This window comes from Carcharodon carcharias, chromosome 3 (assembly GCF_017639515.1).
Source record: "Carcharodon carcharias isolate sCarCar2 chromosome 3, sCarCar2.pri, whole genome shotgun sequence".
NCBI classification, from domain to species: domain Eukaryota; kingdom Metazoa; phylum Chordata; class Chondrichthyes; order Lamniformes; family Lamnidae; genus Carcharodon; species Carcharodon carcharias.
This window is the reverse complement of record NC_054469.1, coordinates 120799635-120815638: the sequence shown is the minus strand read 5'-3', so window position 1 is coordinate 120815638 and position 16004 is coordinate 120799635. Positions and strand designations below refer to the sequence as shown.

The 16004-nt window shown below is 43.2% G+C and overlaps 1 protein-coding gene across 2 annotated transcripts in view; it reads left to right on the top strand.

The window, feature by feature from the left end:
- The window catches only part of thsd7aa (thrombospondin, type I, domain containing 7Aa), a 537669-nt gene extending 522121 nt beyond the window's left edge, over window positions 1–15548 (top strand). The window contains exons 27-28 of one of the 2 annotated variants that reach the window (XM_041184217.1): window positions 9726–9813; window positions 13030–15548. In XM_041184217.1, the coding sequence (XP_041040151.1) occupies window positions 9726–9813; window positions 13030–13114 (173 nt within the window). In that variant the 3' untranslated portion in view covers window positions 13115–15548. The remainder of the gene's footprint in view (window positions 1–9725; window positions 9814–13029) is intronic. The other variant, XM_041184218.1, reaches the window with a different exon arrangement.
- The last annotated feature ends 456 nt before the right edge of the window (window positions 15549–16004 follow it).

Here is a 16004-nt window from a genome sequence, read left to right as displayed (position 1 = left end):
AAAGCTACAATGACTATTTGGACTAGCCTTCACATTCAGTTACTGTAATTGTCACCACCACCTCTGACTTTAGCTAACCCCAATCTTTAGCCATATATTTTAATTTACTCCAGATCACCATGAGCTCTGCTCTCAAACCTATTGAGATTTCCCAACCATTCTATTACATCTGTGCACAGCCTGTTCTCAGTAACTGAAGCTTACACTCTGGTACAATGTGATCATTCCCCTACCCCACGTCTATTAACATCCTTCATCAAACTCAGCATCAATTTACCCAATTCTTAATCTGCTGCTGTCGCAGTTCCTGCTTAGCACAAGGCTCTAGGCCACTGCTGTTCTTCCTCCAGCTCATTACAATCCATTGCACACTTTAGATGACCCTTTAATAACATGAGTATTTTTCAGAAGAAGAAAAGGTGAGCATTAGAAACAGCAAATCTGTCCCTTTTCAATTGATCTTAACTAATCTACTTCCTCAACACAATCCTGTATCTCTTTTGAAACATCTGTTGTGAATCTTCAGGGCTCTCTTCTCTGACAGACAATAGCAAAAGATAATAGGTATTTTACGTCGGTCTCCATTGTTGTTAATCTCTGCACTGAATGAGAGGATGAAGGGTCTCTCTACTGCAATATGACTGTATTAAATTGGTCATCTATGCTAAGAATTGTCCCAATTGAAATCTACTTGAATTATTATTTTTTAAAACTTCAAAGTCTTATTAGACTTATCTTTAAACAAAGTGCAAAAGAACAGAATGTGAAGTCTTCTCTTACATGAAGACACAGCTTCACTTTTTAATAAGATTGCTAGTGCAGTATTATTCATTCAACACTTCATTTTTACTGAATGAGAGATGATCCTGTATCATGAACTCAGAATCAAACGGTAATCTCTGTATGTACTCTAGTCTCTTACAATCCTTTGTATTGTGCTACAACTTCTGGTATCCTGGAGATCCTTTGTGCATCAAATACTGACACAGATCATAATAAATATAGAAAGTAGGAGCAGGAGTAGGCCATTCAGCCCTTCGAGCCTCAATGAAGCTCACAAAAAGCGAGTTACTCTAACATTATGTAGGTGTACAAAAGGACAGGCACATGCAATGACAGATAATGTATGAACCACAAAGAAAGCTTTTAAGCTTGCATACCTCTTGATCAGTTTATTTTGCATCAATTTATCATCTTAAAGGGAGTTTCCTTGTTACAATCTGCAAATAATTTTGACACATACAAAATGCAAATTAATGTGTATAGAACTAAAATCTGTAAGTTGTATTTTTACATATTCTAACTATGGCTTTGTTAGAAGACATAATAGAAAACACCACCTTGTATGCACTGAAAGAAAAATAGCCATATCAAACCTCAAGGAATGTTACGGTACTGACCTCTGTTGGAAGGCGAATGAAATGCTACTAAGTTGATACCAGTGAATGAACATCCTGTAAAAACAGAAAGTGTGGAAATACTCAATGATCAGGCAGCATCTATGAAGAAAGAAACAGAGTTAATGAGAGGAGTTTTAACTGTTTTGACCTGCTGAGAGCAGGGGGGATGCCTGATATTGTGTGAGATTTCCCCATTAATACAATGGCAGGTTCCTGGGCCATCAGTGAGCCTGACTGACAGGCTTGGTTCAGTGGGGAATGCTGGAGAAGAGGTTTCAAGAGTAGGTAAATCTGAATCCCAACCTGGCCAGTCCAATCCAGAGGTTCAGGGTGATAGAGCGGGGCCGTTGAAGATCAGAGACCTTAAGGGTGGAGGCCTTCTGGGGAGAGATCAGAGGTCTTGGTGGAGGTATGTTAAATGCCTAGGGGGAGGTTAGAAACCTCATAAACTGGATCCAGCAGATAAATGAAAAGGCAATTACCTCCTAAGTCCAAGAGTTTTCGCCATCCCGGAACTGCCAGGTTACCTGAGGCTCGAAAGCCTAACCTTGAAAGTTGAATTGGAATAGTCAATAAAAATGAGCTATGCATCATTTTAATACTGTATTTTTTCTTAGAATACGTTTGTTGTTGGCAAAGCCAGCGTTTATCGCCCATCCCTAATTGCCCTTGAGAAGGTGATGATGAGACATATTCTTGAACTACTGCAGTTCATCTGGTGTAGGTACTCCCACAGTGCTGCAAGAGAGAAAGTTCCAGGATTTTAATGAAGGAACAGCGATATATTTCCAAGCCAGTGTGGTGTTTGAATTGGATGGGAAATGATGTGGTAGTATTCCCATGCATCTGCTGTCCTTCTCTTTCTAGGTGGTAGAGGTTGCAGGTTTGGAAGTTGCTGTCAAAAGAAGCTTGAGTTGCTGGAGCATATCTTGTAGATGGCACACACTGTTGCCACTGTGCACTGGTGATGGAGGGAGTGAATGTTTAAGGTGGTGGATGGAGTGCTGATTAAGCAAGCTGCTTTGTTCTGGATGGTGACAAACTTCTTCAGTGTAGTTGGAGTTACGCTCATCTGGACAAGTGGAGAATATTTGATCAAACTCCTGAATTGTGCCTTATAGATGGTGGACAGGCTTTTGGGAGTCAGGAAGTGAGTTACTTGCCGCAACATTCCTAGCCTCTGACAACTCTTGTAGCCACAATATTTATATGACTGGCCCAGTTCAGTTTCTTGTCAACGGTAATCACAGGATGTTGACATTGAGGGATTGAGTAATTGGGAATGCCATTGAATGCCAATATTATGGTATAATATTTAAATTGACTCCCCACAATCTGAGACTGCACCACATTCCCCCTCCCCCCCAACCCAACTAGCATTATCCTGCCTCTCTTAAAGCCTGAAGTGGATGAGTTGGCGGCGTATTATGTTGGGATTCAGATTTTTAACATTTAACCTCTCACCTGACCCAAACCCGCCCATTCCATGGAGTTAGAATTTCCCCACTGTTTTAGGTCGAATGGCCTCTTTCTGTAAATTTTCTATGTGTCTATGATCTTTCCACACAACTGGAAATAGTTTGAGGAGTAATGAGTTTTAATCAAGAACAGAAGCTGAAAAAAGGAAAGGGAGAAGGAACAAAGGGAAAAGTCTATGACAAGGTGAAAGACAGGAGGGGTTCAGGGCGGAATCATCCCAGATTTGCACTAAGTACTGTATCGGGCAGAAAAAAGGACATTTTACCTGCCGGTTGCAATGGCAGCTTTTCACGCCATATCATTCCATTCCTGGTGTGTCCAAGCTCATTAATTATGCATTCCTGGGGAACACGCTGGGTCGCTGGTGGGGTGGCTTCTGATTCACCTGCCCCGCCATCACCTCAGGCCTTCAGTAAACCGGGCGCCATATTTAAAGGTCGCCCCTGCACAGAGCTAGCACTCTTCAAGGGACAGGAAGCTGCTGGGAACTGATGGCTGCCAAAGGGAGGAAACATGTTGCCCCCAAATTTAGCGATGCCTCCCTCGAGCACCTACTGAATGCAGCGGAGACCCACCATGAAGTCCTCTACCCCTGCTCTGGGCAAGACCAGCAAGCAAGGTCACCAATCCAGCATAGGAGGTGGTGGCAGTGGTGGTCAGCACCAACGCCCAGCAAAAGAGGACAGGAACTCTGTGCCGAAAGAGTATGAATGACCTCCTCCATTCCACCAGGGTAAGTCACTCTTCTTATCACTCTCAACTCACACACTTACAAACCCATCACACGTCCACAGAGATCTCACTCACTGCCAGTTCAAGGGAAATCACCATTCATTCTTGCGCACATAACTTCATTTGCCCTGTGGATCATTGCCACATCCCGTCCATGGCATCACTCACAACCCACACATGCCAGGCTGCGCTGAAGAAGTCATACGGACATGAAAGGTTAACTCAGTTTCTGCCTCCACAGCTGCTGCCAGAGCTGCTGAGCTTTTCCAAATTTTCTATTTTTATTATCCTTACTGTCTGGCCTAGCAGGCGTCCTGCTTACACTCTGTCCAGCTATATTCATGCAGGACAAACTGGCATACAACATAAGAGAGAGATCGCAAACTGGTGGAGGAATGCCTGACATCAAGGTCCTCACAGACGTTGAAAACAGAGCCATCCAGCTGGCCAGTGAGGATCTGGACCGTTCCTGTGCTGAAGGTGAAGTCGGCGGTGCTCAACCAAGTGAGGATCCAGAAGTGCAACATCCATCATACAACCATGCTGTGAGTCACTTCCCCTGTTCTCCAGTCCCCTGCTAAGCACTTATTATCTGTCCTTGCTTTTGCAGACACATCTGGGAATCAGCTGAGGGGGCCGACGACCCTGGTCCTTGTGTCAAACCCCAAAGACACCTCGGAAGAAGAATCTGATGATGCCCTCATTGCAGACGCTTCACAATGCTCATCCACGCCCTCCACCAGTGCAGAGACACACACCTCGGTGGGACCTAGTTCTAGAGTAGCCTCAGCATCACAATTTGGTGAGCACATCACACTGCCTGATCCACAGCAGGCGGTGGCAGGGACATCCCAAATTTCCAGTACTCGGAGGACTGCTGGAGGCCAGAAATATGCTGAGTCTAAGTCAGATGAGGAGCCTCTGGGCTTGGTCATACCTCAGTTGCTAGACCTGCAAAGGCAAGCTCGGGAACGTCAGGAAGGGACGTACTTCACACTCCTCAGATTGAAACACACGATGGAGGAGTCCATCCACCTTCAGGCTGAGGTAATAGTGTAGGCATGCCAATGCACTGAGATCAACACTGGTAGGATCACGGCCACCTTGGAGAGCTTGGTCCAGGGCATGGGTCCTGCACTGCAAGCTGAACTCCATTGCTGATGCCATAGTTGGCTTCCAACAGTATCAACGCAAAAGGAGTGCAAGGAAGTTCGATCTCACTCCAGCTTCCCTTTCTCCTCAAGGAATCAGATGGTGCCCCTTGGGCACCCATAGGGAGGAGGATCAGCAGGTGCACACCCCGGGGCCATCCACCCAGGTGACTCCAGGAGTGTCCAGCCCATCCAAATCCCCTCTTCCTGTGACCCCAGCAGCTCCAGCTCCACAAGCCAAGGCGGGTGCCACTGCCACACAGCAGGACCCCAAAAGCAGGCTGGGGCTGCCTAGGTCTCAGCCCTCCAGAGGACGCCTGTCAAGATCATCACAGGCAGGGCATAGCAGTCAGCCTCCGCCTCCACTGTAGATGTCAGTGGAGCACCAAGATGTGGCGGCAGAGTTAGGAAGGTTAAGATGATGTAGTTCCACAGCCTGGGCATGTGTTAATCACTTGTACATAATGTTCACAACCGTAAATAAACTCCCAAGAATGTCTCCTTGCCTATGACGCCATGTTCTGATGAGCAATGTGAAACCTTGGTACCTGCACAAGATAAAGGCAAGTGTCTCAGTCCAGGGCCTCTTCATTGTGCTTTGTGCAACCTTCCCAGCACACTGATGGTGCACCTTCACAGTCATTGGACACATCAGTCATGCCTGCGCCCCAATGGGACTTATCATTGCAGCCAGAACGTCCTGGGCCGGTGGCACAGAGTCCGTCATTCTCTCTGTGTACTCCTAGCACCTTTGAGATGCGGCTGGTCCCCCCCATCTCATCAACATCTGTGTCCAGTGATAGTATGTCCCTGAAGGGTTCAGCTAATGAAGGATATCATAGGAACAGGAGATGTTAAATTTTCTCTGCTGCTTTTCCATGATATGACCTTGTTCACAGAGCATAAGCAAGCTGCCATCAGATAGACAGCTTATCAGAATGCCTGTCTCCTATGTGAAGATCTATAGAGTGTCCCTACTGCATGTCGTCGTCATCCTGGAATGTAGGGAGTATGGGCATCCGAAGCCTCTCCATGACAGGAGCCTTATCACAGAGGGTATATGCACTGCCATCAGGCAGACTGGAGTCAAACGCTCACAGATGCAATGTGAGGATCTATGGGCCAGAATTTTACATCCCGTGGGCAGGCCGCCCCTGACCCGCACGGACGTGAAATAGCGTGGGATGACATTGGGCAAGTGTCCCAACGACATAGCGCACTTGCGTGCCCGCCAAGCGAAATATCGCACAAGGCAGTCAGTAGTACGCCCGCCGACAATTCAGTGGGCAATTAAGCCCATTAACAATGCAATTAACAGTGATTTTATGTGGCCCATCCACATTTATGGTTGACAGATAGGCCATTCTCCCAGGCAGCATTCAAGTTTTTGTTCAAACCTCGATCCAGGGTGAGATGAAATCTCCATGGGGAAGTAAAATAAGAAATATCTGGGGTCTGTTTTTATGAGCTATGCTTTCAGGTGCTTGATTGTGCTGCATGAACATATTTTGCAGCATTTTTGCCGTTTCCTTTATTCTGTGGAGGTCTGAAGCTCCCTGAGGCAGCTGTCTGTCTTCAGGGAGCTCACTGGAAGCGCTCACCAGCACCTGCGGTAATGTTGGCGCCCGCCCTCCTTCTGCCCCCACCGGCAGTGCTGAGCATTTTTCAGTGCGTGTTTCACGCTGGCTGGCCGTTAATTGGCCAGCCAGCGTGAAGTCGCAGTTGGGATCCAATTGCGGCCGGAGGCCCATTTCCCGTCCATTTCCAGGCCCACTAATCACGCACACCCGATGAACGAAAAATTCAGGCCATGGAGCCTCCTCACTGTGTGTTGTCATCATCCTCCATGAATCTAGCAGCTATGAGGGCTTCCCAAGCATGCCAGCCTTGTCTAGACAATGCGATGGCCTCATCGCCATCATACTCGCCTTCGAGGACCTCCCTCAACCTCATCATTGTTGACGTCCTCCTCATCAGAGGAGACGTGCAGCTCCTCCATCTCCTCCTCAGGCAGCTCCTCATCCTTTGCAGCGCCATGTTTTGAAGGCCACAGCAGACAACCACAATGCTTTACACCCTCTATAGACTGTATTGCAGGGTTCCACTAGACTGATCCAGGCATCGGAAACTCATTTTCAACATCCCAATGGTTTGCTCTACCAAGGTGCGAGTTGCAGCATGAGCCTAGTTGTACCTCCTCTTTGCTGCAGTCTGAGGCTGCCACATGGGTGTCATCAGCCACATTATCTGTGGGTAGCCCTTGTCGCTGAAGAGCCAACTCTGCAGCCTCTGTGGACCCTAGAAGACGTCAGGGATCTGAGACCTACTGAGAATGTAGGAATCATGGACACTCCCTGGGAATTGTGCACAGACCTGCAGGATACATTTGTGGTGGTTGCACACCAGCTGAATATTCAGTGAGTGGAAGCCCTTGTGGCTGAAATAGTTGACTGCTTGTTACTATGGAGATCTGAGCACCACATGAGTGTAGTCAATGGCACCCTGCACCTTTGGGAAACCCAAGATCTGCGCAAATCCCAGCGCTCTTGCTTCCTGGCTTTCCTGATCCTGGGCGACATGCACAAAGTTGTGTGTCTTTGCAGAGATGGCATCTGTGACTTCCTGGATGCACTTGTGTGTGGAGGCTTGCAAGATCCCACAGAGGTCACCTGTGGAGCCCTGAATGGAGCCGCTGGCATAAAAATTGAGCGCAGTGGTCCCTTTCACAGCCACTGGCAGTGGATGCCCTCCATGTCCTGTGCTGTCTTGTCACCCCTACTTGCCCCAGCCGCAGTGCAGCCCTTGCCCCGGCACTGCACTATTAGCCAGCTGAGAAAAAGCGGCTTGCCTTTGCCCTCGCCTGAATGCGCATGCCTCTTCTTTGAAGTCGAACAGGCGACCCTTGTAAGTGCTGCATAATGTTAGTGTGCACTCACCTTCGAGTTCCCTTGAAGTTCAACTCACCGGGTGCACACCTTTTAAATGCTGTTTGACGAGTCCAGATGATCCAATGCGGGGGGATAATTGCGGCAGGCAGCACTTATAATTAGATGCAAATGTATTAAAATTACATTCCCAAAGTGCAGCAGTGGGAAGCCCACCATTGACAGGTGGAGCACACGATCACAACAGGTTTCATGATAGCGTGAAACCGATTTTTGGCCTTATCATATTATCCACTCAAGCCCGCCATGATGTCCAATGCCAATGGGAACAGAAAATTCCAGCCGAAATGACAAAAGTATAATGTTCCTGCTATGCCCATTTACACCTCTACAGCCATCTTTTGTTTCTTTACTTGTCCCAATGCCATCTTCTTTTGCCTCATGTCATCACCCTTTTGCCATTTCATGTTTTTTGTCTTCCACACTATCACAGAAGCATTTTTTCCCTACTCTCCCCTTTCTGTACCTCTGTACTTGCTTAAAATCAATTTCATCTCTAACATTTTCCACTTCTAATGAAAGGTCATAGAAACATAGAAAATTAATGGCATTGAAGGTGGCCATTCAGCCCATCGTACCTATGTCATCGGCCTGAAACATTGGGCAGAATTTTGCCATCGGCGAGCAGGGGGTGGGATCCACTCGCTGGCGCATAAAGTGATGCAGGATGATGTTAGGCGGAACCCCCGACGTCATCCCAACCCATTTAAATTTTCAGGAAGGCGGGGGCGCAGCAAAATCAGCTGCGGGCCGCCGACCTGTCAATGGCCAATTGACAGGATCTATTATACAATTAAATGACCTGCCCGTCCAACCTTAAGGTTGGTGGACAGGCCAGGAGCCCCAGTGGGCAATAGAGAAAAAAAAACCTCATCCACCAGTGGGATGAGGTTTCATGTAGGGTTTCAAAAAGTTTAATAAACTTATTATGTAAATTATGAACATGTCCCATCTCATGTGACATTGTCACATGAGGGGGACAATTTAAGGAATTTTTTTTCTATTTTTAATATTTTTCAAAGTGTAAGCGATCTCCCTGAGGCTGCACTTAGCCTCAGGGAAATATGCATTCTTTCGTGTGCATGCGTGTAAGAGCGCACTCTCACTTTTAGGGATTCCAAGCCCCCCCTGCCCACACAGTGAGCACATAGCGCTTCCCACCGGACGTCACGCCAATTAAGGCCCGCCCATATAAAACAGTGGCGGGGCCCGTTTCTCCATTTGGGATCGGCTCCCCGCCTGCCGGAGATTGGGTCAGGCCCGCCCGCTTGCCCGACAGGCAGAAAATTCTGCCCATTAACTCTGTTTCTCTTTCCATAAATGCTGCCAGACTTGTTGAGTATTTCCAGCATTTTCTGTTTTCATTTCAGATTTCCAGCATCCATGATACTTTGTTATTGTATCCTGTAAACATAATCAGACAACAGCTAATTTCTCATATATTATATAACTTACAATTTGGCTAATAAGCTAGACATTTTCCCTAATTTAAAGACTATATGGCATTCTGAACTTGAGAGGAAAGTATAAGAAGCTACAATTGATGTCAATATGTGTCACTAATCGTTTTATTCTTGTATTCCTACATGCACTTATAGGATTAATGGTTACTACATGTAAGGTACCTGTTATAGAATCACAGTATGGAACCTGATGGGAGGTGTGGCAGGATAGGCTAGATGAAGCAAATGGTCTTTTCTTGCCAATCCATTAACTACTTTTTAATACATTACGACATCAACTGCAGAAGATTCAATGTATAAACTAGATTGCTTTGCCAAATATTTGGATACCTCAGCTGCCATATTGAAGTGTTGTAGATTGAAGTATTGTAGAAGTATGGCAGAAAGGTAGGAATTACAGCAAAAAGAGAAATATAACAATGTAGCAAAAGATTATAAAAATAACAAAATTGTTTCAGAATAAATCTACTGTTTTGGGTTATCCCACATTCAGTTTTAGATTACAGCATCTCTGTATTCATTATGAAGAGTTAACAAGGTATCTTTGCTTTATAGATGGGAAGCTGAAAACTTGGGTTTATGGTGTGGCAGCAGGAGGTTTTGTCTTAATAATCTTCATTGTCTCTATGATCTATCTAGCCTGGTAAGTTTGTGGTGGTGCCCCATGCCATAGAAATATGCAGGCATAGCCATTATACTGCAGGGTATCAGCAGAGTTGAGTGAGAGGACTGTGTATGTGTGCAAACTACTGAACTTCACATTTTATTCAAGGTAATTTCCCTTTGAAAATATAAACAAAATGCTATTAAGAGCTGGTTGAAGCCTTACTGTGGTGTGCAACTTTCTTTCTGAATTGTGAATTACCTTCAAAACTGCAGATTAAAAACTAAAGTCTGCAGAGTAAATATTTCAATAATATGAAGCCAATCTTGAAAAAGCCTCAATTGTGCATGTACTTTATCTATCTATGTAACTATCTGTCTGTCCACATACACCATCATTATTGAAGCACATCAAAGAGTCATAGAACAGAGGGCCACTGCCTAATCCTTGCTGAGATCCAAACAACCATTACATTAAATGACATATGTCACCCTAAGCCACCAAATCCTTGCTCTGTTGCAGGGTGTGTGGTCAAATTGATTTTAAATCAAAAACAGCTTCAGAAAGTAGCTCCTAGTGCATTTATAAGCATGATAAAAGAAATCTTAAGTTTTTCCCAATGCGAACAGCATTTCTTTAACCTTTTTCCCTTGCATGTGCTAACGACTAATTGGCATTTAAGATTTTAACTGATATCTGATTGACATTATGATTTAGTGCCAGTTTGAACTTGTCATTGTTTGCCAGGTATCAGTATTATAGTTCCATTTAGCTGACTGCCACTCCTATTTCTTATGTTCTTCTGTTCACTTTACACAACAAATGGCTTACAATTCCAAGCTTCACCTTCTAGTATAGATGTTCCAAATTGATTCAATGCTCATGGTAAATGCAACATGATAAAAAATATCATCTTCATTGCCGGATTCTGAAACACTTCAAGCTGAGAATGGTTCTGCTGAAATGAACATTCAAAATTTTGTGTAGTAAGTATTTTGTCACACTGAACAAGTCCCGGCGGCTCTTAGATAATGGGCAGAATTTTATGGCCCTGTCGCAGCGGGGGGCAGGGCCGGAAAATGCAGCAAGCCGTTCACAAGTCCATTGACTGCAACAGAACTGGAAGATCCCACCGTTGGGAGGGCTGTAAAATTCCACCCAACATTTTGCTCCAGTGTTAAAAAAAGAACACTTTCTGCATGACAAGTGACACTATTGTGGAATGGAATATGTTTCTTCTTTGTTCCCATTTATGTCTAGCACTTTCTGTTCATGTGTTGAAGAAGGTAAGATGTAGTTTGGAGTTGGAGCTTCCTCCACACTATCAAAACCTGTCTTGACCCCCACCCTCAGAGTTAGATCCCTTCTGCTTCAGCGTGATACTTCTAGCTTTTATAACCAGATTCTTTTATTGTTTCTTTGAGTAAAATTGTCTCCTGACTGACAGTTATTGAAACAGTGCAATAGTTAATTAAACCAATTTTAATAACCAAGCTAGTTTGACTTTTTAGCTGAGTAAATCAATGACAATTTAATGCTGAAGCACAAAAACATCACTAAACAGATGTCTTCACCAGGATAGGGTTGACGCTGCTGTCCCTTCATATTGATTTGAGTGTCAGAGTGAAGTCCTGCAGAGCTCAAATTTTGTTCGTCCTCCAAGGTGAAAATGACCATGTTCATCATCTGGGGTGTTTGGAAGGGTTCCAGTGGGTATGCAGGTGACTGCTAAGGCTGAGCTGCACCTGGAAGTATGTGTTGCAAGTAGGACAGGGTACCCCAGATGATTGAGTTTTGGATGAATTTCTGGCTCAAGATTTCCTCTCCTTGTGTTTTCTCTCTGCCTCTGATATGCGCTTGCTTTCGAAGGAGGCTGCACGGTTTTTTATTTGATTGCACCAGGTGCTGTGATCCTGGCAGACTTCACACAGGACTCGGGGTCGATACCAAAACTCCTAAATGAGTTGTTGTTCAGAGCTTCCTTTTGGGACTTCCTTTGATCACCATGAGAGCGCATTCCAGACTCGAGCCTTAAGTGGCTCCACTGGCAAAATGGCACGGCGGCAGGAACACAACGGGCATGCCCAGACACCTTCCTGTGCCATTTTACCAGCCTACCCACCTTCCAGCCTGTCACCAAAGGGCTGGTAAAATTCTGACCCAAATATGCTATCTTTGTAACAGTTCTATTTAATTTTCACCCTCACTCATCTAAAGGAGCTGACTCTTCCTGTGGTATTTATTGTTCCACAGGTAAAGATCCCAGCCTGGTAAACCAGCCAACTGATGACTCTCCAGTTTTGGTAGAGTATTTAATCATACACCGTAACTGGCTATCCAGATTCAGTCCTCAGCCTGGCAGAGCTCATTGTATATAAATCTGCTGTTAAAAGCTTGATGATTATTCCCACCCCTAACTCAGGGACAGTAAGGGCAGAATTTTTACCTCAGTGGGCGGGTGCGCTCCCGACCCGCTCGACTGTAAAATTACGATTGTTGATGTTGAGCGAGCATCCTGACATCAGTGTGCAGTCATGCAATATTTCAGTCAGCAGGCACGCACGGGAATCGGCAGCGTGCCCACCAACAACTAAAAGGCCTGTTAAGGCCATTAAAAAGATAATTAAATTAAAATTTTCACTGCCCATCCAACCTTACGGTTGGCGGGCAAGCAAAAAGGCCAAGTGGCCTTTGCACTTTTTCAGAACCTCATTAATGGGCAGGATGAGGTTTCCAGCACCAAATAAAATTAAAATAAAACATTTTACATTTTATTTATAATATGTCCCTGCTCATGTGACAGAGTTACATGAGGGGACGTATTTTAGAACATTTAAAAAATTTTTTTTGAAAACTGTTCATTTCCCTGAGGCAGTTCTGTGCACTCGCACACATGCGCAAAGTTCACGCTTGCCCTCCTCCCCATCCGCATGGGCAGCACTGAGCGCTGCCGCTCACATTTCACGCTGGGCGAGCCTTAATTTGCCCGCCAGCATGAAAGCACGATCCGGCCCCGATCACAGGCAGTGGTCGGTTTCCTGACCGGCTGCCCCCACCGAGCCCACCCAACAAGGGCAAAATTCTGCCCCAAGGCTACTTACAGTATCTCTAAAATTGCCCCAGCTGAGATTAGCTAACATGAGGATTAAATCTAAAAAATTATTGTGTGTATGCTGCTGTACAGTGTAAAATTCTATGACAAGGTATATTTGCATGCTAATTGTAATTTAACTCTTTGTCCTCTCTTCTTTGTAGCAAAAAACCCAAGAAACCACAGAGAAAACAAAACAATAAGTTGAAACCTTTGACCCTGGCTTATGATGGAGATGCTGACATGTAGTGTCCCTTATTCTTGAAGATCTTTCCCAGTCTTTCTTCATTAGTGTAAGGTATAACGTGCAGTAACGTTTGTCTGGTCTACAGTCCTTTAGAAAATTCTGGGACAGTTTGTCAGATTCTATAGCACTGTGACATTTTTACAGGAAGATAGTTGGAAAAATATACCACAAGATGTCATTCTCAGTATAAACGTAGGACATCAAATGATACAGCTGCCTATTTTTAGCAAGCTAAACCTATGAAATGATGCTAAAGAACTATGTACTTTCCAGTGCCCCAAAAAGAACCTTTGCTATTATCTGACTAAGATTTTAAGACACAAATTACATTATAATTCAAAAGAAAAGCTGAACATTGTATTAAATGCCTTTTGTCCATCATCTGTATATCAAATACAAGAATGATGGTCAGTTTGAGAGTTATCCAACTATAACAGGAGCTAACTGAAAACTGACAACTGCTCACAGACCTGATTGCACACTTACCAGAAAGAACAGACTTGGTGGATTGAGAGCTTAAACTACGAACCCCAGACCAGAGCTGTTTTAAAGTGATAATTTTCCAATGCTAATGCACAAAGGATGCAAAATTACACTTCTATCAACTTGCAGGCAACTGTATATGCAGCAACACAGAATAATATACACATGCTTGGTGATAAGTCAACAGTAAGAGCAAGAAGGACTGCTGAATTGCTAGAGTTTCTCGAAGAGCATGATCCTCAAAAACTGCAAAATGCGATAGTAAGAAATACAAATCAAAACATTCATCTGGGAAATTGAAATCTTAAATATTAACAGGTTGAACTTTTCCTCCTTAACTTTCCACGCATTTACTTATGAAACTTTATATGTATTTCCAACAAGTTAACTAGTTACTCCAGTACCTATTGCTGCTGAAAACACCCATAACCAACTATTAATGTTGCAAACTATAATCTTCTTTATTCCATCTTATGAAATGCTTTCTCAAAATGGCCAGGAAACCATGGTCCGCAACACCTGTTAAATGTGAGGCACTTCTTTGCACTATATTAGTGCTGCATGATATGCACTTAATCAGTTATCACCTTAGAAATAGCCTCTTTCTAGCAAAAGTGTCTCACCTCAGTAATATAAAATAGATAGTTTGAAAAGGAGCAAACTAATATTGTTTACTCATGGATTGTAACAGCTCTATACTGTGGCAAAATGAAATCTGAGTATTTCAGTTAGCGTATGTATATACATATGTGTGTGTCTATAGTCACTGCAGCTATTTTGTAAAGTGTATCGGTGGTCAGTATAGTTGCAGTATTTATAGGCATCTAGTTGAATTTTTTGAAAAATGTAATTGTTCTTATCTTACGTGCTTATGTTGTGCAAACACTCCTCTAGCTGTTTTGCTAGTTCAATCTTTTTATACAGTTTTTCTGTTGCTCCTTTTAAAAGGGCGACATATTTTGGCTACTTTATCATTACCAAAACCTGAGGAAAAGCAGAGACTGCAGTTAGCACACAAAACGTCAAAAATCCCAATCAAGTTAAATTAATACAGCCAATTTTAAGAAAAATCAATGTTGCCACACACTTCATTTCTTTCAGATAAAATTGTTTGAGCAAATTCCATTTATTAATGCTACATTGCCAGTACTTTATAAGCATTCCTCTTTGTGTAAAACGTGTTTATTCTTTCATTCTGATACAAAGTAAGCAAGAATCACTTTTCTGAAAGAAATATGGTAAAACAAAATAACGCTGTTCATCACTGATCTAAGTGACGCAGTGTTTTACTGTCCTCTGAAATGTATGCTTGCATCAGCATTACCTCTTCTGGGAAATTATTAACGTTTGAAGCAAGCAAACCTTTTTTTTGTTTCACGGTAATAAGAATATACTTTTCCTATGAGACCCTTAAATGAATTGTTGAGACAAAGTAACTGCTAACTGTTAGATCATGGTATATGATGTGCCCAAGGAACAGGATTAACTTGTTTACAATCTGAAATTATTTTAAGACATTGGGAGCTTTACTTCTGTTACAGTTTGTTTTTACCTTTACTGTATATTTAGTATGAGTGGTCAGTGTGCTGACATCTGTCACCTTGCTCAAAACAATTGCCAGTAAAGAGATGTCACCACACATGAAATTAAACTCTTAGCAGTTTGCTTGCATGTTTTCAATGAAGCCAACATCTGCCAAAAGAATGTGTTTCTCTTTCATTCCAATGTTAATTTGTAGATAAAGGCATTTTTTTTTATTTTTTAAATTATGTACATTTTTTTTAAATTAAAAAAATGTTTATGTATAACCTCCAAAATTTTGCAGGGGGAAATAAATCCAAATTTTATTGAGTAATAATTATATTTAAAACAAAGATGTGGCACATGCTTTATAGCAGGTTACTGTTTGATAACATTTATTCTACCTGAAACATTAAATAAAAAATTATCAAGAGTTTTATTGTACGTTTCATTAATCTTAGCTGAGCAGACATGCATAACATTCGTAGCTTTATAGCCAAATTCAAGAGAGATAACATATTTGCATATTAGAATCTCACACCATAACTTTGTCAAAAATTCCAGAGGATGAGCATCAATAGCCATTTACACCATTTCTCTAGGCAAAATTACAGCAGTGACCAGGAGAACCCTTGCAAAAGTTATTGCTAATTTTCTACTAATGTTCATAGGATTACAATCCAGTCCAAATAATTTAAATTTTTTAACCCAGAAACTATTTGGAATTATCCAATAATTTGAATTCACTGCCATAAATGACATAGTAAGGTGGTAATCTAGAGCATGACATTCATTGCTGTATGACACTATGGAGATCTGGTGCTGCTTTGCCAGGGTAAGTGCCGCCGGCTGCTTCCTGCATCTATGGTGATAAATAAACTATGCGAA